The sequence below is a fragment of the Triturus cristatus genome, chromosome 6 (assembly GCF_964204655.1).
Source record: "Triturus cristatus chromosome 6, aTriCri1.1, whole genome shotgun sequence".
In the NCBI taxonomy this organism is placed as follows: Eukaryota; Metazoa; Chordata; class Amphibia; order Caudata; family Salamandridae; genus Triturus; species Triturus cristatus.
Genome location: NC_140589.1, coordinates 1468083182 through 1468110713, shown reverse-complemented (window position 1 = coordinate 1468110713; position 27532 = coordinate 1468083182). Strand labels below are relative to the sequence as shown.

General features: G+C 47.9%; 1 protein-coding gene across 5 annotated transcripts in view; it reads right to left on the bottom strand.

Annotated features, from left to right (window-relative positions):
* The window catches only part of WDPCP (WD repeat containing planar cell polarity effector), a 2309940-nt gene that overhangs the window by 2018988 nt on the left and 263420 nt on the right, over nucleotides 1-27532 (bottom strand). For all 5 annotated transcript variants that reach the window (XM_085612555.1, XM_085612557.1, XM_085612554.1 and 2 more), the window contains one exon: nucleotides 23277-23329. Coding sequence is in view for 1 of the 5 variants with exons in the window: in XM_085612554.1 (XP_085468680.1) it covers nucleotides 23277-23329 (53 nt within the window). In the remaining 4 variants the exon portion in view is untranslated. The remainder of the gene's footprint in view (nucleotides 1-23276; nucleotides 23330-27532) is intronic.

Here is a 27532-nt window from a genome sequence, read left to right as displayed (position 1 = left end):
TGTCTGCCTTGCTCTTCTTGTCTCTTCATTCCTTTCCGTTTCAGGGGGTTGCAGGGTGTCGCGCATACCCTATTCCTAGAATTGTGCACGACGATTGGATTCAACATGTGTTGCCTAGCTGTATCTTATCTGTTAATACTCTTCTAGTGGTGGTCGCCATATGATGACCAGCTGTGTATTTTACGATGGCTATGGTATTGTATTGTATTCTTTGCAGTGCAGGGGTTACTACCTCCACACTTGTGGTAGGCTACAGTTTTGAGTTTTGGGGTTTAGGCTGTGGGTCCTAGCAGTAGGGAGAACGATGAATGTGCAGTATGCATTGCTACTGTTGTTCTACTATCTGTCCGGGGTGGGGGGGTGTTAAAAGGGTTACATTGTTTTGTACTACCACAGGTTGTAGAGCGTTGAGTGTTAACTGCAGTGCCCCAAAACCATTGTTTGGGTATTTATTTCCGTTTGGTGTGACTCATGATGGTAATGGCTCCGGACGGGTGTCAGAAGGCAATGACTCCCTATAGGGCGAGAACCCGCTATAGTATGACTGATTTAAAAAGTATTGTAATGTGGAATGAGCGGGGTTTGAAAGATTACACCAAGCAATATAGGGTCCACTGCTTTCTATGATGTCACAAGGTGCAGCTAGCCTGTCTCCAGGAAACCCACCTCATGGGGGAAAAAGCTTAGAAGCTGCCCATGAAATGGAGGGGTCAATTATTCTCAGCCACTTACTCCACTTATGCGACAGGAGTGGCCATCTGCATTGCACCCGGGGTCCCATTTAAATACACGTATAGCGAGGCGGACATGGGGGGTCGCGATCTACTGTTACAGGGTACACTGGATGGGAGGGCCATCACACTCCTCAACACTTACGCGTCCAACATTGATGATAAACACTTCTTTGACTGTATGCAGGATTTGCTGGAAGATAGTGTGGGGAGCCCAGTGATATAAGCAGGAGATTATAATTTTATTCTGTATATGGATCGATATCCAGCCAAGAACATAACTAAACCTCTGATGACCAAATCTATTGCCCTGGTCATGCATAACCTGGGGTTCTGTGATAGTTGGTGAAATACACCCAGGGGGTCATGAATATACTGGTTACTCACCTACACACAACACTTATAGTTGGTTGAACCGCAGGGGTGGATCCCAGGAGATTGCTTGGGACAACTCACCTGGGGAGATTGTCTCTCTGACATTGAGACGCATGCCCTCTGACCTCTTGACAGATGCAGTGTGCTAGGAGGCACTGGTGACCTCTCTCACAGACTTCTTATTGACTGAGGAAGTTTGATTCTACAATGCCTGACTTTACAAAGGAGCCATACCGCACATTATGGCGATTAACCTCTCAAGACTACTGGAATTTGTGCCCGCTGCTTCTGCTTACACCGCTTTATCTTCAGCCCTATCTTGTTGAATCAGTCCTGTTCTGAAGCAACAACCTGTTCCTAATCGCATCACTTTCCTGACCGCACATTAATTTGGGTATCTTCACCCGACTTCTGGAATATGTGCTTCCTTCTTCTCCTTATACTTCTCCTCACCACCTCTACCCTAGTAACACCCTTTTCATATCCCCACCACCCCCCTCCTCCTCAAATCCCAACATGGCCACCACTCGAGTTAAGTCTGGAATTAATTGCTACAAAATCATTTATCCTCCAAACCGGACTAAAGCTTCAGCAAAACGATTCAAGCATAACACCATTAAATGTTTCCCTGATTCCCTTTTTGTTGATCAATTCTACAATGGTCGTTATGGGAGGCTCAAAAACGATTTAATTTTTTTCACTCACGACATCCCCTCCTGGTCCACCAGCTTATATAATTCCCTTAACGTCACCTCCTCCTCTTCTATCCCTCATGGGAAACAGCTAAAAATGTCCCCCTCTGCATGTTTTAACGGCTCCCTCACTATCTCACTCTATAACAACGGTACTGTCTTGATCCAAGCTAAAGACACCTGTCTCTCTTCTCTTTGACCACCTCTTCCCTTCCTTACTCCCCTCCCCTGCAACCCGGTTCTCCCTTGACTCTTCATCTAGCTCCACCCATTACTCCCTATCTCCTCCCCTGACCCCCCTACACTCCAATAGGCTGCACCCTCGGGAGGTACAGGTCGATCCTCTTCCCCCCTCCCCTGTTCCCTCCTCTCCCATTCTTCCCCCCTCACAGTGTGCCCCCCCTCATCACATCAGCCTTATCTCTAGCTAATACGTTCCTCGTCCAATCTGCACCATCCCGGTACTTCAATTTTATCTCCTCCCCCTATCCCTACCTGCCACCCCCCTATTTAGTCCACCTCTCCTCCAACCTACTCCCCAAGTTAACTTTCCTTACGTTCCCCCTATTCCCTCCTCTTCTCCTCTTTTCTACCCCCTCCTCCCCTTGCCGTTTACCCCGAATTCTGAACAAACCCCTTGCATCTCTCTTCTTCCCCCCACTCCTCCAGTAATGCTGTGCTACCCCCTTTTCCCCCTTGGTAACCCTTTCCCTCCCTCGGACCTAGCAGAACCACTTTCTTTCTTCAACTATCCTATCTCCCAACCCCCCTCACTCTGCCAGGTGCCCGTTCCCTCACATCCACGTCACCTAGCCTACAGGACCTCTCCAACCCCCTCCCCTCTCTTCCTCCCAAACCTCCTCCCTTTCTATGACTCCACACATTCCCCTCCTCTCTTTCCGCCCCACCGCCTCGTTCCTCACCTATCTCCCCCTAATTATGTCCTCAATTCCTATTCTTCTTGCAACTTCAACAAAGACAACTCTCCTTTCACCTCTGATGCACCAACGCCTGCTTTCAACCACCACCTTTCCCACCCCTGAACCCTGTACCCCAACTCCCCTCCCATACCCCCACCTCTCCTTGCCCTCTACCGCCAATTGCACCCCCTCCTGGTTCCGTCGAGCCACCAAACATGCCGTGCTCTGCCCTACTCTCGCTGGAAAATAAGCTAGGATCTCTCATTCCCTCCATCTCCCTACTACCATTTCACTCTTAAGCTCCAAGATTTCCACGTTTCCATACACCTCAATTCCTTTGGAAAACACTCACCTTCCCACAAGATGCACCTCGCCCCCACACCCCAAAAATAGCCAATCATAATCTGTCGTCTGCAAACATCGCAAACTCACACAATTCCTTGAACGCTACCCTTCTTCCACTTTCCTCTCCAAGTAACCCTACTATTTACACTATTCCGACCATCTCCTCTGTCAGAACCAATCATCCACCTAAATCCTTCCGGGCACCCTCGTATAAGTACAATATCCCTATCACCCCTCATAGCCCAAGTGCCCCCATCACCAAAACAGTCTCGACAGAGTTTCGCATTCTGCTCCACAACTGCAGATCTGCAATAAAACACAAACTTGAAATCTCCGATATCATCATCCTTCACAATATTGACATGCTCTTCCTCACAGAGACCTGGTTCAATGATACCTCTCACTCTATATTTGATCTCCTATTACCCACAGGCTACTCTATATTTAGAAATGACAAAATAGACAAAGTTAGGGGAGGTGTTGCAGTCATCTTTAGAAACTCCCTTCAACTTATGGCTTTTTCTAACAGCTCCTTCCGTACTTTTGAATGCCTATCTCTTGAGCTTCAATTGCACCACTGCTCATCCCTCAGATTCCATGCATTTACCACCCCCCTGGTAGCGGCCCTTCGTTTTTGGAGGAACTCACTGACTTCATCAGCGACCAATACACTCAAAGTGAGTCAGATCTTCCTGGGTGACTTCAATCTCCACTGGGGCTCGCTGGAAGACTCTTCTGCGAATATGCTGGCCACTTTTCTCTATGCAAACGATCTTATCCAACACTGCACAGAAACAACACACTAAGGGCTCAAACCTGGACCTTGTTATTTCTAAACCAGGCATGCATACTATCGCTATCCCTATTCATGTAGGCTGGTCTGACCACCTCCTCATCCCATTCTCTCTTCACCTATCACACTCTATAACTCGCGGCCAACCTAAGAGGACTACTTCCTGGTTCCGTAACACTAAAAATATTGATCTCGGTACTCTCTGTGATTTGGCTTTGCTATCACTTCCAAGGCTAGACCCGAACCTGGATGTTAAGAAACTCACCTCCCAATGCCGCTCAGTCCTTGCAGTAGAAATCAATAACGTCGCTCCTCTTCAGAGCAAAAGGAAAAGGCCTACTCCCTCAGCACCTTGGTTCAACAAATCCCTTTATGAAGAAAGGAAGTACCTAAGAATCCTGGAGAAACAATGAAGACAAGCGCCCTCCACCAATAATTTGGCTATGCTTTGTTCAGCAAGATCAGAGTACCACAAGCACATCTTCCTTGCAAAAGCATCGCACTTCAGAACCCTCCTCGACTTAGCCAAAAATAGACCCAAAAAAACTATTCGACCTCATCAAGAATCCAAAATGCCCTCCCCCAACCTCCAAGTTGGAGGATTCTACAAAGAAAGCAGCGGAATTCGCTATATTCTTTGACCAAAAAGTGAAATCACTTGTGGATCAGGTCATTCATCCTACCCCTCCATATTTGGAACCATTGGGAAATCTCCTAAGTAAATCTGGGATCCTCTATCATCTTTAGGCGGACGACACTCAAATCTACCTTAAGGTGTCCTCCACACACGATCTCTCCATTCTAAACTCTACTCTCATCATCTTATCAACTCATTCTGAATCCCTCCAAAACTGAATTCCTCCTTCTCTCCTCTACTTGACAATAAAACCATCATTGTCGACAGCGCAAAATCCCTGGGTGTCATACTCAAAAGACTCAATCTACTCTCCCACAACAATTCCATTGCAAAGTCTGCCCGATACCAACTGTACCTTCTTTGGGGTATTCAACGCTTCTTCCCGGAGCAAGACCTAAAAACCCTGGTCCAATCGCTGGTTCTCTCTAGATTGGACTATTGCAATTCTCTTTTTACTGGCCTCCCCAAATCCCATCTGTCCCCCCTTGAATCTGTTCTCCATTCAGCAGCTCAATTCATATATGGGGCCAAAAGAAGCGACCACATCACACCCATTTTATCTTCCCTCCGTTGGCTTCCCATCGAGGCAAGATCTATATCACCTGTATCACCCACAAAGCCTTGCTCTCCTCCTCTCCTCTCTGCTTGGGGAATAAACTGAAACTCTCTTGAGGCTCTAGACCATCACGTAATGCGGAAAATGTATTGCTTGAACCTCCTACTTTCAAGAGGGAAAGATCAATGGCCCAATCCTTTTCAGGCAATGCAGTGAGAATCTGGAACTAACTTCCACCTCAGCTCCGGACCACCTCCTCTTCCCGGTCCTTCAAAACTGACCTCAAATTTCTCCTCCTTCAAAGACACTTCAAATTTAATTCATGTGCTCTCTATTCCCTCAAGGAAGTTCTTTCACTATAGGAAATTCTGTACTCCATGCCTATAGAAGTGCCTTCCTAGTGTGTTCTTGTATTTTGAGTGACTGCCACTTATTGCAGTATTATACCTCTACTTGTATCTTGTATGCTTATGTAACATATGTTTTCATATGTATGTTTTGGGGATGACCACAATAATCGCCATGTCTGTTTTGGGGGAACATGACCCGACCTCTGCGACGTGTTGGAATAGATCAGAAAGATGACGGACCAGTAGTTCCCGGTAGGCGGCATAATATTCTTGCGGGAATCCGGCATGGCACAGTGTCTTTCCAGCCACTAGCGAGGAGATTGCATTGTTTATTTCTTCCGGGGTGAAGGTCGGCTGCCTCAGTGTCCGTTAGGCAGGGGAGACGGACCCTTGTCTGGTCAAGCATGCTCGGGAGGGAGGCCTCAGGTTTAGGAGCAGAATATAGGTGGGCGTAGTAGTCAGCGAACGCCTGTGCGATTGCTGGTGATGTGTGTTGGGTGGCCCCGGAGAGGTTGCGGACTTCGGGAATTATTCGGTTGGCCAGAGGGTACGAAGCCAGTTTATGCAACAGTTTCCCGTTCTTGTCGCCCCAGCCATACACTCGGTCGACAGAGGAATGCTATAGCGCCTTGGCCGAGTCTAGCGAGATTTGTTTAATCTCTTTGCGTATGATCGCGAGTTGCCAGCCCTGCAAGTCGTATGGGGTCTTGGCTGGACCATTCTTCAGATGGATTGCCTGGGCCTCGAGAAGGGTCAGTCGGCTATTCTGGGCAAGCCGCTGGGCCCGGACCCGGCCCCTGGCTACTCCCTGGAAAGTGGCTTTACTTTCCTCCCAGAGAGTGCTCGGGGAGGGGACTGAGTCCAGGTTGGTGAGGAAATATTGGTGCAGTTCTTCTCTTATTGCTTTCTTGACCTCTCTGTATTGCAGAAACCAGGCGTTTAGCCGCCACATCAGCCGAAGCGTGTCGGGGGTTTGGCCTATGTGCAGGAGTAGCGCTGAGCGATCTGAGATTCTTTGGGTAAGGATAGCAATATCAGTTACTCTTTGACATTTGGGGACAGGCATGAAAAACATGTCAATTCACAACTGTGTGTGATGTGCCGCTGAGGTGTGAGTGTAGTGGGAGCCTCAGGGGTTCTAGAGTCTCCAGACATCACATAGGCCCAGGGTAGCCACCCAGTCGACCAGTCTTTTTGTGTCCGTTATCTTAGCAGGAGAGAGTGTGCCAGTAGTGTTGAGCGTCGGTTGCATGACTGCGTTCAAGTTGCCCCCTATTACCATCTGTCCCAGGGGAAGGGCAGAGATGATGTCAATGAGTTGTTGCAGCGATAAGGGGAGTGTATGGATGTCAAGTTGAGGGTGTGTCCTTCTAGCGCCCCAGATCTAACTATAAATCGGCCTTGTGGGACTCTAGTAACGTAGGTGAGAGCTAAGGGGAGGCTCTGCTGCAGAAGGATTGCAAGCCCCAGTGAACCTCGTTCGAAGCCAGAGTGCCACACCCTATTGAATCCATATCGTGCGAGGAAGGAGCATTGGGTTCCCAGGAGGTGGGTTTGTAAGAGTATGTCGGGAGCATGTCGTTGGGCATGCTTCAAGACTGCTGTACGCCTTATGCAATCAAGTAACCTGTTGATGTTCCAGGATAGAACTTGGAGGGAATTTCCCTTTTCAACTGCGTACAACATGTTAAGTGTGTGGAGCAAAGGGTTTATGGGGCACTGGCTCCTTGGGGGCTGTCGTGGATTTGTGAGAGGATGTGGTTGTGGTCTTTGTCTTGTGGTGTGTAGGGTTGAAATGCTTGTATGATGGCCAGATGTTAGAGTGCTGTGGACAATAAACGAAAATGATAAAGTGAAACACAAAGTTAAACAGTGGACAACAGCCCTGACCCTCCCTTCCCTGCCACCCCCACCCTATATTTCTGGAACTGAAGCATCTGTCACCCTATGAACTAGAACTAACTGGCTAAACTAAAAGGCTTAGCTTGGGAGTTGCGTGGTGGACCCCTCCTCAGATATCGGATGAGGTCGTAGCATCGGCAGAGTTCTGAGTTCTGTAGTTCATTGGGATATGTATCATGGGCCCCGGTGGAGTGAGGCCTCCCGGCTTTGTCTCAATGAGCCCTGTTGGTTCTTCAGATCACTGGGCTTCTGAAAAGGTCTGAGTCCATGGTCGCCGTATTCAGAGTTCTGGAGTGTCTCTCATGGGACAGATCGCCTGTGGATCCTTCCCACTGCCGGAGCTGGGAGTACGTCGGGCTGGCGGTGCTTGTAGGCCCTAAAGTAGCTGCGCCGGGTGATCTAGATGCCTCTTTGTGGCCTCCACGGCCCCTACGGGATTGTGTGCGCCTCCTGTGTTGTTTAGGAGACGGTGGTAGCCTGTGGACTGGGTTGCGCAGGCAGAGAGGCGGGACGTACCCTGAGAGGTCGTTCTTCAGTCCGCCAGGCCCAAGCGGATTGTGGGTATTCAAAGAATTGTGTTTTATTCTGGAAGACGACTCTGAGACAGGCTGGGAAAAGCAGTCTATATTGGAGGCCATGAGTCGCAGTTTCTGTTTGACCTCTGTGTATGAGCGCCGTTGGGCCTGAACTTCCTTGGTATAATCCGGAAAAATCAATATGGTATAGCTTTGAAAAGTCAGGGTGCCCAGGGCCCGGGCCTCTCTCAGGATAATGTCTCTATCTTTAAAGTCTAGGATCCTGGCGATAATAGGATGGTATGGGGCACCTGGAGGTGGTTTAGGCACGAGACACCAGTGGGCCCGCTCGATGGCGAACCATGCCGACAGTGTGTCTTTGGGCATCCATGATTCCATCCATTTCTCAACAAAGGTTGTCATTTGGTCTTGTTCGGCCCCTTCCGGAAATCCCACCAGGCGGAGATTGTTATGCCATGACCGATTTTCGGTGTCTTCAGCTCTTTTGTGTAGCTCCTTGGTATGGGTATGCAGGTGGGTTATCTGTGCTTTCAGCTGGCGGCTGTCATCCTCGACTGTAGAGATACAGGATTCCGCCTCGGAGATGAGGGCTGTAGCATTGCTCAGATCTTGGCAAATGAGGGCCATGTCGACCCAGACCTCGCCGAGCTTACCCTCCACCGAGGCCTGGAATGTGCTGATTGCCTGTAGGATTGTGGTGCTGTCGCCCCCAGGGAGGGGTGACCCCTCCCCCCCATCACCACATCCGTCAGGCCGAGCTTGATCATGGTGAATTGGTCCATTTTAGTTTGCGTTTGTGTAGTCGATGATTTGGGGGCAGGGTCCGTCCCCATAGTGAAGGGTGAAACGGACTTTGCCAGGTCGAGTGATGGTGTGCCGCAGATCCGAGCTTAATTGTCAAGGGGAGCTGGGGGATGATACCTGCTCCACTCTCAGGATGCCGCAATAGAGACGATTGGGTCCGGCTTCCTATAGTCGGAGCCCCCTGTTGTTGAGGCTTCCTGGGCGGTGACGAGGCGATGACGAGGCCGGATCTGGAGGGGTGTGGCCCACAGCTCCTAGTCGAGTAAGCTAACTTGAGGAAGTCCTCACATAGACCAGAGGATTCTTGCCTGGAGCCCTGGGTGAGGATAGAGCAGGGGTTTCTAGGTCAAGGCCACCTTAGGTCTTAGGTTGGTGACGGCAAGGGCCCACAGCGGGGTCATGAGAGACGACCGTGGTCCCTTGTGATAGTTTCAGGCCGAAGGGGGCCCCAGGGGATCCATGACAGGTGAAGGATCTGACTTTTGGGGGTCTGCTTCTCGGACCCCCCTCCCTCCAAGGCTGTCCCCTGGACACGACTCACCCATATGGTACTTCGAGGGACGGTAGCTTCTGGTGCAGGTGTTGCATGTGTCTGGCTTGGCAGCCCCTCGAGGGCTCAGTCACTGTGGGCCCCGAATTGAGGAGGGCTGGCTCCAGGCAGGAGGGTCCGCGAGCACAGACTCCCTGGGCGGCCGCTTCAAGGCAGGGCCCAGCGTGGTGTTTGTACCTCTGAGAACTGCCAACTCGGGGTCACCGCCGGATCGTCCAGATGAGCCTAGGCCCCCCAACTCATCCCACACGGAGTCAGAGGGCGATGGGCCGAGCCGGATCAAGAGCGCCCCCTCGCCCCGGGACTGGCCGGGCGATGGAGCATCACGGCCAGGTGAGCGTCGGTAGCAAAGATCAGGTGGAGCAGCCGCCCGGGGTATGTTGACGTCGTCGCGGGCTCCGCTTGGTGTTAGGTCGAAGCCGCCGGTGAGGGAAAGTCTGGGAAGCCACGCATATCAAAGAGTCCCTCTGGGGTGCAGACTACGGGGGATAAGACAGCTGTCAACCATACGTGCCGGGGCCCCGCCGGATTGTGCACCCCCTGGAGATTCTGGATGTGGGAGGCACTCACTGCAACCCCAGGCGGGTGATGTGGCGTGGAGCATGGTACTCCGGCCAGGGCATCATCTCACCTCCCAGTGGACCGCTTCAGCATCGACATTGGGGGGGTTCTCCCCAGGCTTCACAGGTGTGGCGTGGGGCTCCGTTGTCTCCCTGCTCCTATGGATGAGCCTTCGCTGTCCGCTGGCGGCGCCCCCGTACCAGGATGCCAAATTCAGGATTGTCACACGCCTGGGCCGCTCCGCAGGCCCGAGGGGAGAGGCAGCGAGGGCCAGAGGCAGATGGGCATTGCAGCATCCGCCCACAGGCAGCGCCGAGTGCAGTCAGGAGTCGGTGGGCAAGGCAACGGGTGTCCGCTAGTCTCTGGTTTCGGCAGATCTGTTGCAGCTCATCTCCAGCCTCCGCTACGCTCCTTGCAGTTGGAATCTGGTCAGCTATGCTGGTAGGCCTCCTTGCAGGTCGTGGGGCAAAACAGCGATAGTTGGCAGTTGGCAGGTGCCACGGGGGCTCCATTCGTCCCAAAGTGACGGTGCCGCAATGGTGAGTGGATATCTGTCACCAAGAGGAGAATTGGGCTGCTGATGGCTGTGGATTTCAAAGCAGATGACGGAGGGGTCCGGAGCACTCTTAGAGTGCGACCGCCATCTTGACTCTCCAAGCCATGCCCCTCTCACTCGTTGCCGATTTTAATGAGCTTACTCACTACCTTTGGATGGGTGTCTGGGCTCCGGGTCAATGTCTGTAAGTAACTGCTGTTTCTGTTTGGGAGCCTGGTTGGGACGCCAACAGTCCGACTCCCAGAGCTGGGCCTCCGATGGGAAACTGAGGGGGGAGAGCTGACCACCCTCCCCTGATCCTTACTTAATGGTGGCTGCTGCCCAGCAAGAAAAGCAAGACCACTAACGTGGTCAATTTGAGCTCTCTCCCTCGCTCTACCCTGCGCAGCACCACCACTGTGTGTGGCCCCCTGCACCCCTGAGCACACAGTTGCAGGCTGATCAAGGCCCTTGTGCACCCGCAGGCTCCTGCCTATGCCTCATCCTTGGTGGTCCAGTAGTAGAGCACTCTGCGCTTCTGCTGTTCTGCCTCTCTTGCCTCTTTCCTTTCCTCCTCTTTCTTTCTCTTTCCTTCAATGCCCTTCTGTTACTTTTCTTCTTTTCTTCATTTTTCCCTGGGTTTTCCCGGCCGCAGCTGCTCCTGCGGCGTCTCTCCCTTCTATTGTGTCCTTTCCACCTCCCAGCTGATTCGCACTCTCCCGATCCCTACTTAATTTGTGGCCTTGCACCGATGGCGTGCCAAAGGCAAGAACATCTGCTCCGGTCCGTGACCAGCGCCAAGGACCCTGGTCCTCTGAACCTGCCTCCACTACAACGCAAGCACCTTCCATGATCTCAACGCCAGACACAACAACAACTGCCAGCTCTTGACTGACCAACATCCACGGCCCTCTCTCCTGTCTACACTGCCACCACACCTTCACCCACTTCTGTACCCCAGCAGCATCTCCCAGCCTACCAGACATCACTGCTCACAAACCACTCAACTGCATCCTCAACGTATGTTCCCTACACAAACCCACCATAGAAATCTGGGACTCGCTCAACACCTACTCGCCGGACGTCGCCTTCCTCACGGAAACCTGGACCAATGCCAACTCTGCACCCAACATCGTCACTGCCATTTCTGACGAATACAAGATCTTGCGTAAGGACCACCCCATCCGTCTAGGAGGAGGCATCGCCATCATGTACAAAAACAAACTTCGCATGACCACCGTCTCGGACAACACAACAACCCTAAAGGAGCACCTCCACTTCCAGATCCAAACAAACCCAAAACAACTCTCCACGGAATCCTCAGATACAGGCTGCCCGTCCACCGTGCTCCCTTTACCGACGCCATCAAAGACCTCATCGCACCCAATGCCGTGCACCCACAGACTACATCCTACTCTGAGACCTGAACTTCCACCTGGACAACCATGACGACTCAAGCATCGCCTTCCTCCTAGAGAATCTCACCAACATAGAACTGAAACAACTAGTCACTGCCCCACGCACACAGTGGGACACACACTCACCCCGTCTTCACCGAAAGATACAGTCTCCTACAGCCACACCACGGAACTCCTCTGGACAGTTCATTACTACATCCACATCTGCTTAAAAAAAAAAAAACACCGTATACAAACATGCCCACCACCTCCCCCGCAGAAGAAGGCTGGAACAAAGTCACCGAAGACAGCTCACCTCCGGGCTCGTCAGCATCTCACCACTGACTACCTCAGACGCAAACATCGCAACACGCAACCTTCACCACTGGATCACGAACTGCGCCAATACACTCGCACCCCTCAAGAAGGCCACCGGAATATACATCAAGAAAGTAAGCTGGTTCACCCCTGCACTCTAAGAATCCAGATGCTCCTGCAGACAACTCGAAAAGACATGGAGGAACAACAAATCCCCAGAAACACACGCGGTCTACAAAGCAGCCACCACCGCACACCACCAACTCATCCAATCCACAAGGAAGAAATCCCTCCAAGACAGAATCCTCACCAACGCACACAACACCACAGACGTCTGTCTTCTAAATCAACAAGGAATTCGCCAAACCCTGCAGCGAAACAATAGACGTCCCACCCTCAACAGACTCAGCAACTTTTTCCACCATACAATTAAGATGATCTACGACAACCAAGACAACCTCACCATTCCAGGACCCCCTCATGCGACGCCACCCAACAGACCCTGATCAAATAGATCCCGCTCACAACAGAAAACACCTTGACGACTAGGAAAATCATCCACTCCGGAGCACTCTCCGACCCCTGCCCACACTACATCTTCCACAGAGCCGCCTCTGCCATCGCACCTGAACATACGTCGGACGATCAACTTCTCCTTAAGACCGCCACTTTCCCCGACAACTGAAAACACACTGAAGTAAACCCCCTACCGAAGAAACCATTTGCGGACCCGACGGACCTTAAGAACTTCAGGCCCATCTCCCTGCTTCCATTCGCAGCCAAGGTCATTGAAAAGGCCACAACAACCAGCTAACCAACTTCATTGAAGCTAACAATGTCTAGGACATCTCCCAATCCGGATTCCAAAGCAACCACAGCACGAGATCACCCTACTCGCCGCCATGACTACATCCGCTCCCTCCTCGACCAGGGCGAAACGGCAGTCCTCATCCTCCTGGACCTCTCGGCAGCATTCAACACCTTGTCCCACCGCACCCTAGCTTCCAGACTCCATGAAGCCGGTATCCACTGCAAGGCCCTCGACCGGATACTCTTCTTCCTCACTGGCAGGACCCAGCAGGTCAGACTCCCTCCCTATCTCTCGGATCCGACACAGACCAACTGTGGAGTGCACCAGGACTCCTCCCTCAGCCCCACCCTCTTCAACGTCTACATGGCTCTCCTAGCAACCATCGTCAGGAACCAAGGGCTCAACATCGTCTTTTACGTCGACGACACCCAGCCAATCCTCTCCTTCACCAATGAACCCAACATCACCTAACACAACTCCAAGAAGAGATGAAAGCCGTCGCCACCTGGATGAAGAACAGCTGCTGAAACTCAACTCAGAAAAGACAGAAGTCCTCCTCCTTGGTCCCACCCCATCTGCATGGGAAAACTCCTGGTGGCCCTTCGCCCTCGGAAATTGCCCCACCTTGATAGACCGCACACGAAACCTCGGCGTCATACGAGACTCATCGCTCACAATGAACCGCCAAATCAACGCCGTATCCTCGCCCTGCTTCAACACCCTCCGCATGCTTTCGAAAGACTTACAGATGGTTCCCAACCACATCTAGAAATACTGTCACGCACACACTCATCAGCAGCAGACTGGACTACAGCAACGCTCACTATCTCGGAATCAACAAGAAATTCCTTCGCAAACAACAAACTGTCCAGAACGCCGCAGCCAGACTGATCTTCAACATCCCCTGTCGCAGTCACATCACCCAACACCTCGGCAATTTCCACTGGCTTCCAGTCGAAAGAAGAATAACCTTCAAACGCCTCACCCAAGCATACAAGGCCGTTCAAAAAACCGGACCCGCATACCTGAATAGTCACCTCTCCTTCCACTCACCCAAAAGACGCCTTCAATCAGCCCAGCTCTGTCTGGCCACCATCCCATGTATCAACAAGACCAGAACGGGAGGAAAGTCCTCCTACCTCGCAGCCAAAGCCTGGAACACCCTCTTCCTCCACCTCCGGCAATCTCCCACATTGCCCCAGGTCATGAAGGACCTCAAGACCGGACTCTTCGGATGACCCCACCACTCAACGGAACGCCCCCCCCCCCCCGTCCACCCATCCCCCCCCCCCCCAGTGCCTTGAGATCCTCACGGGGAGTAGTTGCACTTTTCAAACCCTGATTGATTGAGGGGTTTCCGGTATCTAGGCATAAAGATCGCCCGTGTGGAAGTTGTTTTCCAACACCTGAATGTGGACAACCTCCTGGAGCGACTGGGGGCCTCTATAGCCTTTTTGATCAAACTCCCACTGCTGCCCTACCCATCAGTGTTGGGTAGGGCAGCAGTGGCAAAGATGGTCTTCATTCCTCGGTGTCTCTATTTAGTCCAGAATGCTTTGTTCCCAATTAGGCATCAATTCTTTGGTAAATTGGATAACCTAATTACCCAACTAGTATGGGTGGGGCAACGCAGCAGAGTGGTGTTGTCGGTCCATAAATGTGACTTGGAGGATGGGGGACTAGCCCTTCCAGACTTACGTACTTATTATTACACTTCCACACTGCAGCATGTGGCAAGATGGTTGGCTGACTCAGACAACTGGTAAAAGATATTGTACACAGGTATGTTGGGAGAGGATACACTGGGGAGTCTATTAATGAGAGGGGTACGCTCTGAACACCCAGTTCCTTATTTGGTACGACAGATGGCAACGGTCTAGGAAGCTGTGTTCACAAAGGTGCTGCGCAGAACCCCCTTTGACAGGGAGCTCAGCCTGTGGGACCTGGCTGCTTTTCGGGAGATTGATAAAGATATGTCTATGGAACAATGGAGGGTTGGTGACTTCTACCAGGAGAGGTTTTCCTCTCATTTCAGAGGCATGGGGGTCGTTTGGGGTGGGACCGAGCCACTTCACTATGCCAAATCGGAGAATGCTGCAAGAGAGGTGTGGGCTGGGTTCCCAGCAGGGCCTTGGGCTCTCATGGTTTCTTGGTGGCCTGCTCTAATGGGAAGATGCGAGGCACCTATTCACCCTGTTTTATGGTACAGTGCAAGCGGACATGGAGTGCCTGCTGCGCAGCGCCTGGACTGGGGATTTCCAGGAGCCCGATATGGACTGGTCCTGTGCATGCGAGTTGGTGAGATGGATGTCCTGAAACCACAGGTTTAAATTACTGTATTTTAATTTAATTTAACAGGATAGACCCACTGAGAGGAGCTATCTGTGCGTGTGGGGGGGAGCTGGGAGCCTCTTTTTTCCTTCTGACCTGGACCTGTGCTGAAATACAGGGGTTCTGAAGGGCGGTGGTGCCAACCATGGTGAGGGCTACTGACATTGCATTACCCTCACCCGCTGGCTTGCCTACTGGGGATGGTGAAGAGACCCATGGGTCACAACAACCCCTACAAACTCACCCAACATGCATTGCTGTTCGCCATTGGTTGGATGCGCGACATGCAGCTGCAGATAAACTTGTGGCTTAGGAACCTGTAGGAATGGGGTGCAGAGGAGGAGGCCCCTATACGTCTCTCCTGTACTGATGAGTAAGTCGAGGAAGAGATTATGACCTGGCTGCTTGTTCTTAATAACTTCAACCACGACGGTGACACTAGCTGAGGTGATGGCTAGGGAAATGAGATGTCAGAATCTTGCTTATTCTTTGTTACCACTTATTGGATGTGACTGAAAGTTGAAAGTGGTATTCCCAATGACTTGTAACCTGTATTTTGCACTGCTTGTTTTTGTTATGCCTTTGTAAGAACTTAATTTAAAAAAAAGTGTAAAAAAAAAATAATAATAATAAAATCGCAAATGAGTTTCCTTGCAGTCTCCAGATTAACTTCAGACTGCTCATCACCTGTGAGTGTAGTATTACAGTCTAGACAATATGTGCCAACATGCCATAATTTAGGAGAAATATCCGGGCATTGTCTTTCCACTTCTGATGGCACTTTCTCTCCGGGAGCAGGTGGTGCAGGCCGGGAGGTAGATGTTCCCTCTCCAGCTCTATCCGTCTGTGCCCTTTTGAGATCCGTCCTATGATACCTTTTTAGGTGGTATAACATGCTTGTTGTTCTGCATGAATACTTTTTCGTGGCGCCCGTTGAAAGGGGCTGAGCACATAAGCTGCATTTGATGAATTTTGCCACTGTCTCGGAATCCCAAGATGGAATTGTAAAGAAATCTCATGCAATGCTTTGTTTTTTAGGGGGTGATCCTTGATCGCCAGAGTCTGCTTGATGCAGCGCTGTGTCCTGCTTCTCTGCTTGTTGTAGCACCTGGTCTTGGTCACTTCCTCCTGTTGCCATTTTGTTTTTAGAAAATGACAAAAAAAATTTGCTGAGCAAAGATCTGCACAAACAGTACAGCACACCTCTAAGAAACAAGTAAAAACCTACTGAAACCAATAAGAAAAAAGAAACAGTGGGGAACTTTCTATACAGTTTAATGAAAAGTATCTCCTCCAATCATATCTCTTTGCCTCGAGGTCATATGATCTTTGCAATTACCGGTGTCATTGTGAAGACCGGCGTCGTTGCAACGACACGAAATACAATTTAAAAGCGCTGTACATTGATATTAATAACAGAAATACAAGTTCATACACTATATTATTAAACAGGTGCTCTCAAACAATAATTACAAAAGGTGTATACATATGTTTTACACTTTATCAAAAACATGCGATCTTCAAGACATTTCAGCAAAAAAGAAACATACGTATCGCAAAAAATTTGCGAGGGGAAAACAAATTCGAAAAAAAATACATAGCAATTAATCCAATGAAACAAATGGCACAGAGAAATACATAAACAAGTGGTTCATTACACATATGTAATGTACACTAAAAAGTAGGCTTTTTCACAATGAGAAAGCATTTATTAATTTACCAGTAGAAAGTATTCCACTTCAGTAGACCTCTTTTTCCCAAACTGTACTCTTCTTCAAAATAATAATGTTCCATTATAACACTGTTACTTATTTCAGATCAATTAAACATGAAAGTGAAGCACTTTCAAATATAAATATAGTATATGTCCCAGGTGAAACTCCACTTGAATGTAAAGGAAACTATCAACAGTTCTTGTATTTGGTGAATATAAGCAAATACGTTTCCTCTACTATTCTACATGGAAAAATGATCTCTAAACTTTAATAGAAATTATTGCATTGTTAATCTATTGGAGCACAATCTCAGTTCGGATGACTGTGATGAGTGGTTCATTAATGGATGTGCACTCGTAAGATCAGCGTGCATAGTTCTCCATTTTAAATACCCGAAGTATGCAAATGTCCAAAAACATTCGACCTCTCAAACACACGCACTAACAAACCCATAACAGCACTCACACTCCCACCCACAAACATGCACAGGCAACGACAACCACTCACAGACACACATACCCAGTCACGCACCCACACACAGTCATAGCACCATTCAGTCCCAGTCAAAGACCGACAAAGAGACTCACACACCCACTCACAGACCTACTTAGCCACTGACATACCCACTCACAAACCCATAGCGCCACCCACAGATCCACACACAGACCCATAATGCCACTCAAACACACACTAACAGAGCCATACAGCTACTCATAAACCCAGTCACTGACCTATACAGCCACTTACATGCCCTTTCTCAAATTTCAGAAGTTACAATTCTGATTTTTATTTTTAACAAAGAAATTCACTGAAAAAAACCAAAGCATACAAGGACGTTATAGTTAGAAAATAAAATAATTAAAAAAAAGTAGAAAGTCACTGAAAAAAATCCTTTTTTTACAGGGTAGTTATAGTTAGGAAATAGGGACGTTATAGTTGGGCTCAGATTTTACTCGCAAAACCACAAAAATTCAGCAGTTATAGTTACCTGAGCGAACTATAACTTATGACCCCGCAATGCACTGCTTTTTTTTTTTTAAATCTATTTTTATTGATTTTACGCAACCATCAACTTAGGCAACATAACGTGGTACAATATCATAGCTGCACATGGGGCATAATGACATACAGTCGCAAACAGTATAGAAGAATACACAGTGACAGTGCCGAAGCATTATGTGAATCCTCGCTAGACATTGTTTAATAATCTAACATCTGTAATTGAATCTCCGATTGCAAACCAGTGCGGATGATTTCCAGCTTTTGTTTCCTCATCCAGAGTCTAATAAAAACATACCATGAGTAATCAAATCGATCAGTGCTCAGTACATTGCCAACAACCCAACTAAAAACAAAAAGAAAGACTTTACCCACCCTTCCCTCCCCTCCCCGCATGTCCGGTAATAAGTGTTTATAGTAGCATTTACACATGTCCACAGTTGGACTCGTGTGCATTCCGGTCCCACAATCTGACTTGGGTACATTGCACCGTCTTGTGAATCATACAGTGTGACTACCCATGGATAATGTAAGGAGCCCCTGCGTCACATAATAGTGGTCCAGCCCCTCAAACTACAACAACGGTGCACCCTAGTAGGATAATATATCTATCGCAGCATATTCCTCCCTCATTGCATTCCAGCTCAGCGAGATAGGTGTTTTCCTTAGCCCCCTATACTCCTCTCACAATGCATTGCTTATGACCTCAAATATTACGTCATTTATTATGTCATTTTTAAAATTCTATTTCTTAGCTATAACGTTCCTGTCCCCTATGGGGTTTTTTTCAGTGAATTTCTTTCGTTTTTTAATTCCATTTCCTAACTAAAACGTCCCTGTAACCTTTGTTTTTTTCAGTGATTTTCTAAGGTTTCTTTTTATTCTATTTGCTAACTATAACGTCCCTGTAACCTTTGGTTTTTTCATTTAAAAAAAATGTGCATTTCCCATGTTAATTCCCATAGGAATTTTAGACGCGACTATAGCCTGAACCACCGAACAGAATTACACCAAATTTGGCAAAAAGTTAGACGTTGGCCCAGAAAGCAACCTTTTTTGTAAATCTGTGTAAATTGGCTCAGTAGTTTGGGAGATATTATATAAAAAACAAATTTGGATATCTAGGGCCGTGAAGGCTCCGCTAACCCTCTCGATCTCGAGCTGAGATATGACTGGCTGCCAACACTAAAATTAGAAAGTGTTGGCAGCCATCTTGGGACTCTGCTTCAGCCAAGTTCCTGAAAAAACTTAAAAAGAAAAAGAAATGGGGGCATGGTAGAAATACCCCGACCCCTTAACTCTAGTCCTGGGTTTACAGAGGAACCCCAGCAGGGCAAAAAAGTTTTTTTTTCAAAAATAACACTCGCTGAAAATCACAAAGGATCTGCGAGCCCTGTAAAAATTTTTAAAAAGTGTGGGCTCCTGCACTTGTTTTGAAAAGAGCCGCCAGGCAGGCATGCTGATATTCAAAAAAAAATTGGAGGGGGCGCACAGGCTATCTTTCCAAGGGCCTGTTAAGCTCTAGGGACCATCGCCTCCCCGGGGCTAAAAATAAAACAATTGCTAGGGGGAACAGCCCCCCCAGCCCCAGGGACCACCACCTCCCCAGAGCCAGCCCATGCAGATCAAATTAAGGAGGGCCCCCTCCTGGACCCATATATGTCCCTGGGAACTGCCATGCCCCAGTGCCAGCTCCTGCTATGTCCTGGGGTGCCCACCACTAGGACATAGCTGTGTGCTTTTTTGGCGGGAGCTCCCACCAAGTAAAAGAAAACACTCTGCTTCCAGCAAGCAGGAGCTGTTAAAGTGCCCACTCTTGCTGGAAGCGGAGGTTTAATCTCTTTCCCTGCCTGCAAACATGCAGGCCTGGAAAGAGCTGAAACTATTGCTCTTGCACATAGGGAGCTGCATTTCCAGCAGCTCCCAGTGTGGAATAGCAATGCCGGCTCCTGTAGGAGCCATCTGGGGCAGCGGGGGCCTTAAGGCTCTGGCCATGGTCCCCATGATGCACACACTGGGTGCCCTGGGTAGGCTCCAGGGCACCCATGGAAACATGGCCAGGCCCCAGGGGATGAGGTCCCCGGTCAGAAATCATCCTGGGGAGGGGGCAGCACGGCTCCCCCAGCCCATTAAATTTTAGCTGGTCTCCAGGGGATGGGGTGCCCGGGGCTGAAATCGGCCCGGGGAGGAGGCTGCGTTTCCCCCCTTCCCCAATAAGTTTCGGCAGGCCATTTTGGCCCTAATGCACATTTCACAGAAATGAAACCTCTACGGGATGCACTTACAAATGAAGCTCCACTTCTAAAAAGGAAAAATGATCGTTACTCCTGGGTTTCGTGATTGCAAAACAAGTGTGTTTTCTCAGCAATTCTGTTGAACTTGGCCCTTTTTCCAGGGTCATCCCTGAACTTTTTGCCTTCCTCCTGTAATTTTTCTGACCTGTTGTTGGTGGTTTTATGACTCCGGGCACTTTACCACTGCTGATCAGTGCTAAAGTGCATATGCTCTATATTGTAAATTGATGTAATGTATTGGTGATTCTATGATTGGTTATTTGATTTACTTCTCAGACCCTAGTACAGTGCACCATGTGTGCCCAGGGCCTGTAAATAAAATGCTGCTGGTGGGCTTGCAGCACTGATTGTGCCACCCACAGAAGCAGCTTGTAAAATGTGGCTCAGGCCTGCCATTGCAGAGTCTGGGTGCAGTCTGGGACTGCCATGTCGACTTGACAAGTGCACCCACTTGCCAGCCCCTAAACCTTCCCTTTTCTACATATCAGTCACCCCTACGGTAGGCCCAAGGGTAGGGTGCATTGTATGTAAAAGGTAGGACATGCCCTGATGTGTGTGGCATGTCCTGGTAGTGAATTACAGACAATTTCGGTTTTCACTATTGCAAGGCTACCTGTTCCCATAGGCAGTTTGATTATAACATCTTATAATCCTGACTGACACAGGGAACATGGTAGAAAAATGAATTTAGTATGCCTGAACTCAGAATGATAAAATACGTCTTTTAGTGAAGTTGGTTTTAACATTCTGTGTTTGAAAATACCACTTTTAGAAAGTAGGTATTTTCCTGCCTAACCATCCAGCCTGCCTCTGCTAGGTTTGTGTATTTCATGTCTGGTTTGTGAGTGACAGGGGCTGGGATGGCTCCAAGAGGCAGGGTGAGTCAGCACTAAGCTGAATAGACCTATCTGCATTGGGAGTGGTGGGAGGAGTAGCACCTGGACCTGAATAGGGCTGTGCCTACCTTCCACAATGCTGGCTCCACCTCCTGTGGTGCGTCTGATGACCCTGGCCCACACTGACAAAGGAAGAAGTTGTGCACTGGCAGAATGCACCCAGAACTGGTTTGGACTAGGTACAGACACTCTCTGCCTTCAGTGACAAAGGATTTGTGTGTATAAAAATGGGGACCCAGACCCCAGAACTTTAGATTACTTCTGTGAAATCAAGAGGAACCTTTGCCAAGGAGAAGAAACCAGAGAAGCTGAAGGAGGATTACTGCCCCTGTGCTGTTTGCTGTTGGCCTGCAGTGGTTACATGTTGCCAAGGAAAGGAGAAAAGGACTTTGCTGTTTGCTTTGTCATCTTGAGGAAGATCTCCAAGGGCTTGAACTGAGCTTGCCTCCTGTCTGAAGTCTCAGGGACACAAAGACTTCACCACCAGCTCCACCCTGAATTTCCTTGCTGGGAATTCTAACCTACAGAAAGGTGCCTGCAGCTGTTCAGGACCTCTAGAGACTGTTTGTCGCTGGAAGCGCAAGGCAACAAGGAGAAGCGTGTCGCTGCCGCATCACTTGCCGTCACATCGCCGAAGAAGCGTGCCGCCGCTGCAGCTGTTCGTGGCTCCAGAGATCATCGATTTCGCCGCACGGCCGACGGGCGTGCACGCATCGCATCCACGTTGTCGCATCACATGAAAGACGCCATTTTGTTGCATCGGATTGTCGCATCGCATCGAGGCGCCATCTTGTCGCATCGCACTGGATCACAGTAAGAAACCGAGGCATTACCTCCTCTCCGGTAAGGAAGCGATGCATCACCTCCCCTGTGCTGCAGTAAGGAACCTACGCATCAACTTCCCCGAATCAAGGAACCGACTCATCACCTTCCCTGCGACATTTTTGTTTGTATTGTGTGACGCATCCAAGGTACTTTGAGAGTAAAGTGTCGCATTTACCATCTACATTGAACTAAGCTATTTCTACCATTTTAAAGTCATATTTTTATTACAGTATTGTGGATTTTTGTCGTTTGGTCTTGTGTTAAGTCTAGTGAAGATTACTTATTTTTCTAAACTGGTGTGGTGTCCATTTGTAGTGTTTTCACTGTATTACTGTATGTGTTCACAAATGCTTTACACACTGCCTCTGAGATAAGCCTGTCTGCTCGTGCCAAGCTACCAAGGGGGTGAGCAGGGGTTATTCAGGAGTGTATCCCCCTTTCCCTGACTAGAAGCAAGGGTCCCTATTAGGACAAAGGTGTATGCCATTGCCAAGTAGAGAGCCCCATTTCTAACAAATTCCATAATGGAAAACGACTGAAATGCTTTGTGAAAGTGAATGCATCACTGATCTACTGGTGGGTTCTTTCTTGTCCTCTCCTGGGAAGAGCAGAGTCTATGGTTGTCCCTTTAAATAACTATGAGTATGGAAACGTTCAAATTACTTGGAAGCTTCGCCTGTTTAGCTACACCCACCTTAGTAGTATGCAAAGGTCGTTCTGCCTTTTGCCAGGATGATGGACAGCTTGACAAGCGGCCCCCCAGCATATTTCCTGTACATTTTGGTGAGGAGTTCTTGATGCCGAGAAATATGAGGACATTTCTACCAAACAAAGAAGCACTAACTGCACATAGTTAAGAGGAAAGACCTTTGTTTAGTGGAGATTGACCTCTTTATTGTTTTCTCTAAAGGAGGATTCATTGTATCACACATTTCTGATTAAAGACACACCAAGTACAATCACATTGCCAAAGCGTTCACAAAGTCACTGGTGAAATTTCCTTGTGCTCCATTACGCAGCTATAGTGCAGAATATGTACTGAACATTTACCCAAGGAGGTAGCACTTACTAATTAACCAGTAGAAAGTGCTTGATTTAAGGATAGCTGTATTAATATAAATAATTAAGGTTAAGAGGTAAAATAATTATAATATAATTATGTTAACCAGAATTACAGCACATTTTCTCTTTCATCAAGCATACTTCAATTCAAACTTTCTTTCAATAATACTCCAGAAAAAATTGTATCACACATTTCTGTGCCTAAATTTGAAAAATAATTAAATATTTGGATTTAGCGTTATTCATCATTCAACATTTCAAAATCAGAGTTCTGCCTTAATCCAGCTCTCAATGCGGGTTACTAAATTCAGTAATGAATAAATAAGTGTAGGAAATAATACCTTAAAGCGTTGCGGTCTCCAAATGCAGGGCTTCACTGTGCAGGTTTGAAATCCTGAAAAAAGGCACCACAAAGCATGTCAGTATCGTACATATCGAAACACTATGCGTGTAAACGTTGTATGTCCCTTAACCCAGCGATTATGCTTTTTCATGGCATTTACATGTGCACATTTGAACACATTGCAATGCTTTGCATTGTGCTGCGCCTAACCTCATGCTTTGCAGTGAATGATTCTCAAATTTAATGAGGTGGGACTCAACCTGGTGCCTCACTGCAAACAGCCGGAATGAGAGGATGGGACTTGCATGACACAGTGGACCTCCAAACCATCATCCACCTTCATAATGTGTCAGGATTGCTAAATCTGTTCTTTTATGGGACAGGAGTTGAATGCAAACAAGCACTGCAAAGCAATTATTTTTGTTAGGAGTGCTTGGTAGTAGCTTACAAACTAAATGTGTGCGTGTTGCCCGCAGCTGCCCTAGAAAGAAAGTCCTGCAATGAACCAACAGGTTTGTGTACAACAATACAGAAGCTAGAAGTAGGGTCCGTTTGCTGAACAGACTGCCTCAGCAGTGTAAAGTTGTCTCCTCAATCAAAAGTATTATGAAAAGGAGTGAGAAAATGTGGTTTACCTTTCAAGCGGGAAACTTCAGAGTCATACATAGTAAAATATCGCATAGTAGATACTTTTGAAAATGGCCGGTATTTTTACTGCATCTTTAAGAAAGCATGTGTGTGCACGTTTTTACTTTGTGAACTAAAAAAAGCTGCACATCCACCAACATCTTATTGCAGCAGTATGAAACAAATGAATACATTTTGGATGATTAGTAAATAGCAATGTGCCTTTAAAACAAGCTAAGGAATCCACACAGAAAGCACTTCCTAAACAAGAAAAAAAAAACATTAATCAGCAATTAAAATATCATTGGGTCAGGAAAGTAAAAACATCAAAGAACAAACAGGGGTCACAATTACAAGCCTTGTGTTGAATCTGCAGTCTGGTGTAAAAAAGGGTGATGCCCCATTACCAAACAAGCCTTTGCAATGCAGTAGGTCTCGCATTAACGCGAGTTTGAGCTATTGATATTATAAATGACAATACTTTTTATTTTTGTTTTCATTTTCAAAACATAAATAAAAGGCATTGTCATTTACAATGCCAATAGCTTAAACTCACATAAATGTGAGACCTATTGCATTGAAAATGCTTGTTCTTTCTAGTGTAAGTTTTAATTGGCATTTACAAAAACATGACAACTTTATCATTATAAGATAACATAGTGATATTCAAAAATAATAATAAATAAAACCTAACCACCCCCTCCAACCTTTAGACTCTGCTAGGACACATCTCTATGTCAAATATTTCACAGAGAAAGTGGCACACTGCAAAAGTTTATTCGGTGGTAAAGTTCCACAAACCCAGAATTAGTGCCCACTCCCTCGAATCACTGACACATATTCAAACAACTCATCCTCTCCCCTTCATGACTAACCCCTTTGGACAATTGTTTGCCTACATATCCCTCGATATCCTGAGTTCTGGAAGTGTGGGGCTCCTGGAGATGTTAACAAGAGAGCAGGATGGGACTGAGAGGCGTAGCTGCGGCTCCCTCGTCTTCCAGTCAGTATGAAAACCATTCTTGCCCTAAGCTGATGCTGGCGGCTTCAAGCTCATTGTATCCCGAGTAAGAGACAGAGATGTGGTGCGGGATGCTTCAGAGCCTATGGAGTAGCTGCCAGTTGAGTGTTGAAGAGATCAGTCTGGAGGTTTGTGGAGTAACTGGAGCTGTGATGGATTTTGAGAGGAGCGGAGTTATGGCCCATGTGGAGGGTGAGCTGGAGAAGTATGGCACCAAAGCAGCTGGTGCAGTAGGTGCAGTTGTGTCGCGTTACTATTGGGTGCTCTTGCATCGTGACACAGTGTCTGTACGGCCCCACTGTGTGAGTGCCACTGTGGGGAGACTGGCTGGAGACGTGGTGGGTTCCCACTGTGTGAGATAGCCACTCGCAGGTCGATTTAAGTCTGACGTACGTTACCACCCAGCAACTCCTGTACTTGTGGTAAGATGGTGGCTAAAAAGAAAAGTAAGAAAGACTTCAATCTGCCTGAAGACGCTATTGAAATCAATAAATGCATTACATGCTAATCTGCGGGTGAAAACAGGCTCCATTGAAGCCACACTGCACAAATGTGTAGGGATGCTGTAAGTCCTGACTGGATGTGTAACAAAAGCTGAGACAAAACTACAGGAAGAGGAACAAGCGCGCGCGCTTCGCGATGCAGCAGGAGAGAGAGGCGAAGGGGTGCACCCGCGAGTGGTGCGCGCGCGCTGGAGAGAACAGTCTGCTCTTTTTCAAAGCACATACTCGTGCTTGTGGCGCGCCGCTGCGCACTCCCGCAAGCTGTATGCTGCCACAAGCACAAGTATGTGCTTCAAAAAAGAGCTGTACGACGGCTAAAGGTCCTCCTATGCAACGCATGCACGATGCCTAGGCGAGACCTAAAAACTGATCTGAACACGAATGGGACAATGTATTCACCCTTAAAACGTCATGGTCTTGAAGGAGTGTCTATCTAAGCAAGGGCAAACCACAAACCACAAAAAAAAATGCATGAAATCCAATGTCTGAAGAGACCATCCTCCCTTGGTACAGGGACCTGACAGGTTATCTTGCTGCTATTCTGCTGCTGTTAATTTTTACACGCATCTCTTAATTGTTTTTATGCTTTTTTTTAAATAGAATTGAATGTGTAGGAATTGATGTGACATTGTTTTTAAAGTTTTTGTACTGTACTCAGTGTAGGCTGCATTCTGTCAGGCCTGTGCTCGATTCCGAGGCGGCCATTTTTCCCTCACGCCCTTCAGTCAGCGTTCTAGTTTTGTACACCGTCCTGCCTCATTTTGCTATTTAATGGGCAGTGAACAGACACGCAGTGGACGCGCGCAGCGGGCGCGCTGTTGGCGCGCCAAAGGCAAGCCCATCTGCGCACGTCCGGCAGGGGCCAGGGGCCACGAAACCTGGTCCAAACACTATTAATACGATTCACTACACTTCCAAGCAGCTGTTAGAGCACCGTATCGTGCCTCTCAATGACTATTTCCTACTCCAGCCTGAAATTAGTAACGGTAACTGCTCTCGCTGTAATTTTAAATTCAGGAAAGAAATTGATAACGCTTACCCCTTGTCAATCTCCCCCACCTTCACTAGAGTGCAGGATAACTCCTCTCCTGTTAGCATGCCTACCACCAAGGACCTCACCTTTTTTAGTATTAACTGCCGCTCGCTTCCTAAACATTGTGCAGACATTTTTGATTTCTTATCTAATGAAAGCCCCGACGCTATATTCCTTACTGAAACTTGGCTTCACAAAAGCTCGGGCCCGGATATTGCTTTAGCCTTGCCAACTAATTATGCTATTGTCAGAAGGGATAGGGAGCTTAAAGTTGAAGGTGGTATTGCCATAATTTTTAATAAGTCATATCAATGCAATTTTGAAGAGTCATCTCTCATGAGCTGTTAGGCTGCTTTATTTTAACTTGCTTTGACCTCTCAATTTACCTTTATGGGCATTTTAGTTTATTGCACCCCCGGGCCACCTGGCCCCTGGATTACATCTTTTACTGATGTTATCACCCCTTGCTTTCTTAAAGCAGCCAACTTTACCATTCTGGGAAATTTAAATCTTCATCTTGAAGACACGATATGTACACATAGCACCAACTTCATCTCTGACATGTCTACATTGAATATCATGCTTTGCAACTCTGGTTCCACCCATGTTGCTGTCCATTAACTGGATCCCATCTTTTCCAGTTGACCTACTATTCAATGTCTTCCTGCTCTCCCTTTGTGCTGGTCCGATCATTTTGCTATTGGTTTCAGGTTAAAAATTCCCAATTACCAGTCTGCTTGTGCTCCTGACATAAAGAAAGAAATCGAGGAACTGGGGAAAATTGAATATTAATACCTTCAATGAGTGCTTATCAAACAACGCGCCTACTATTGCACCTGATTCCATTTCCTCCCTGGATGAGATCCACAATTGGATTCTTAAAGCTAGTGACATCTGCTTACCACCTTTCATTAAAAGGATTAACAACCATCGCCCTCCAGGCCCTTGGTTTACTGAGACACTAAAAACTGAGAAAACCAATTGTAAAGCACTGGAAAGACGCTGGAGGAGGAATTACTCACCAGAGACCAAACTTACATATAAAATGGCTATAAGAGATTATCACTCTT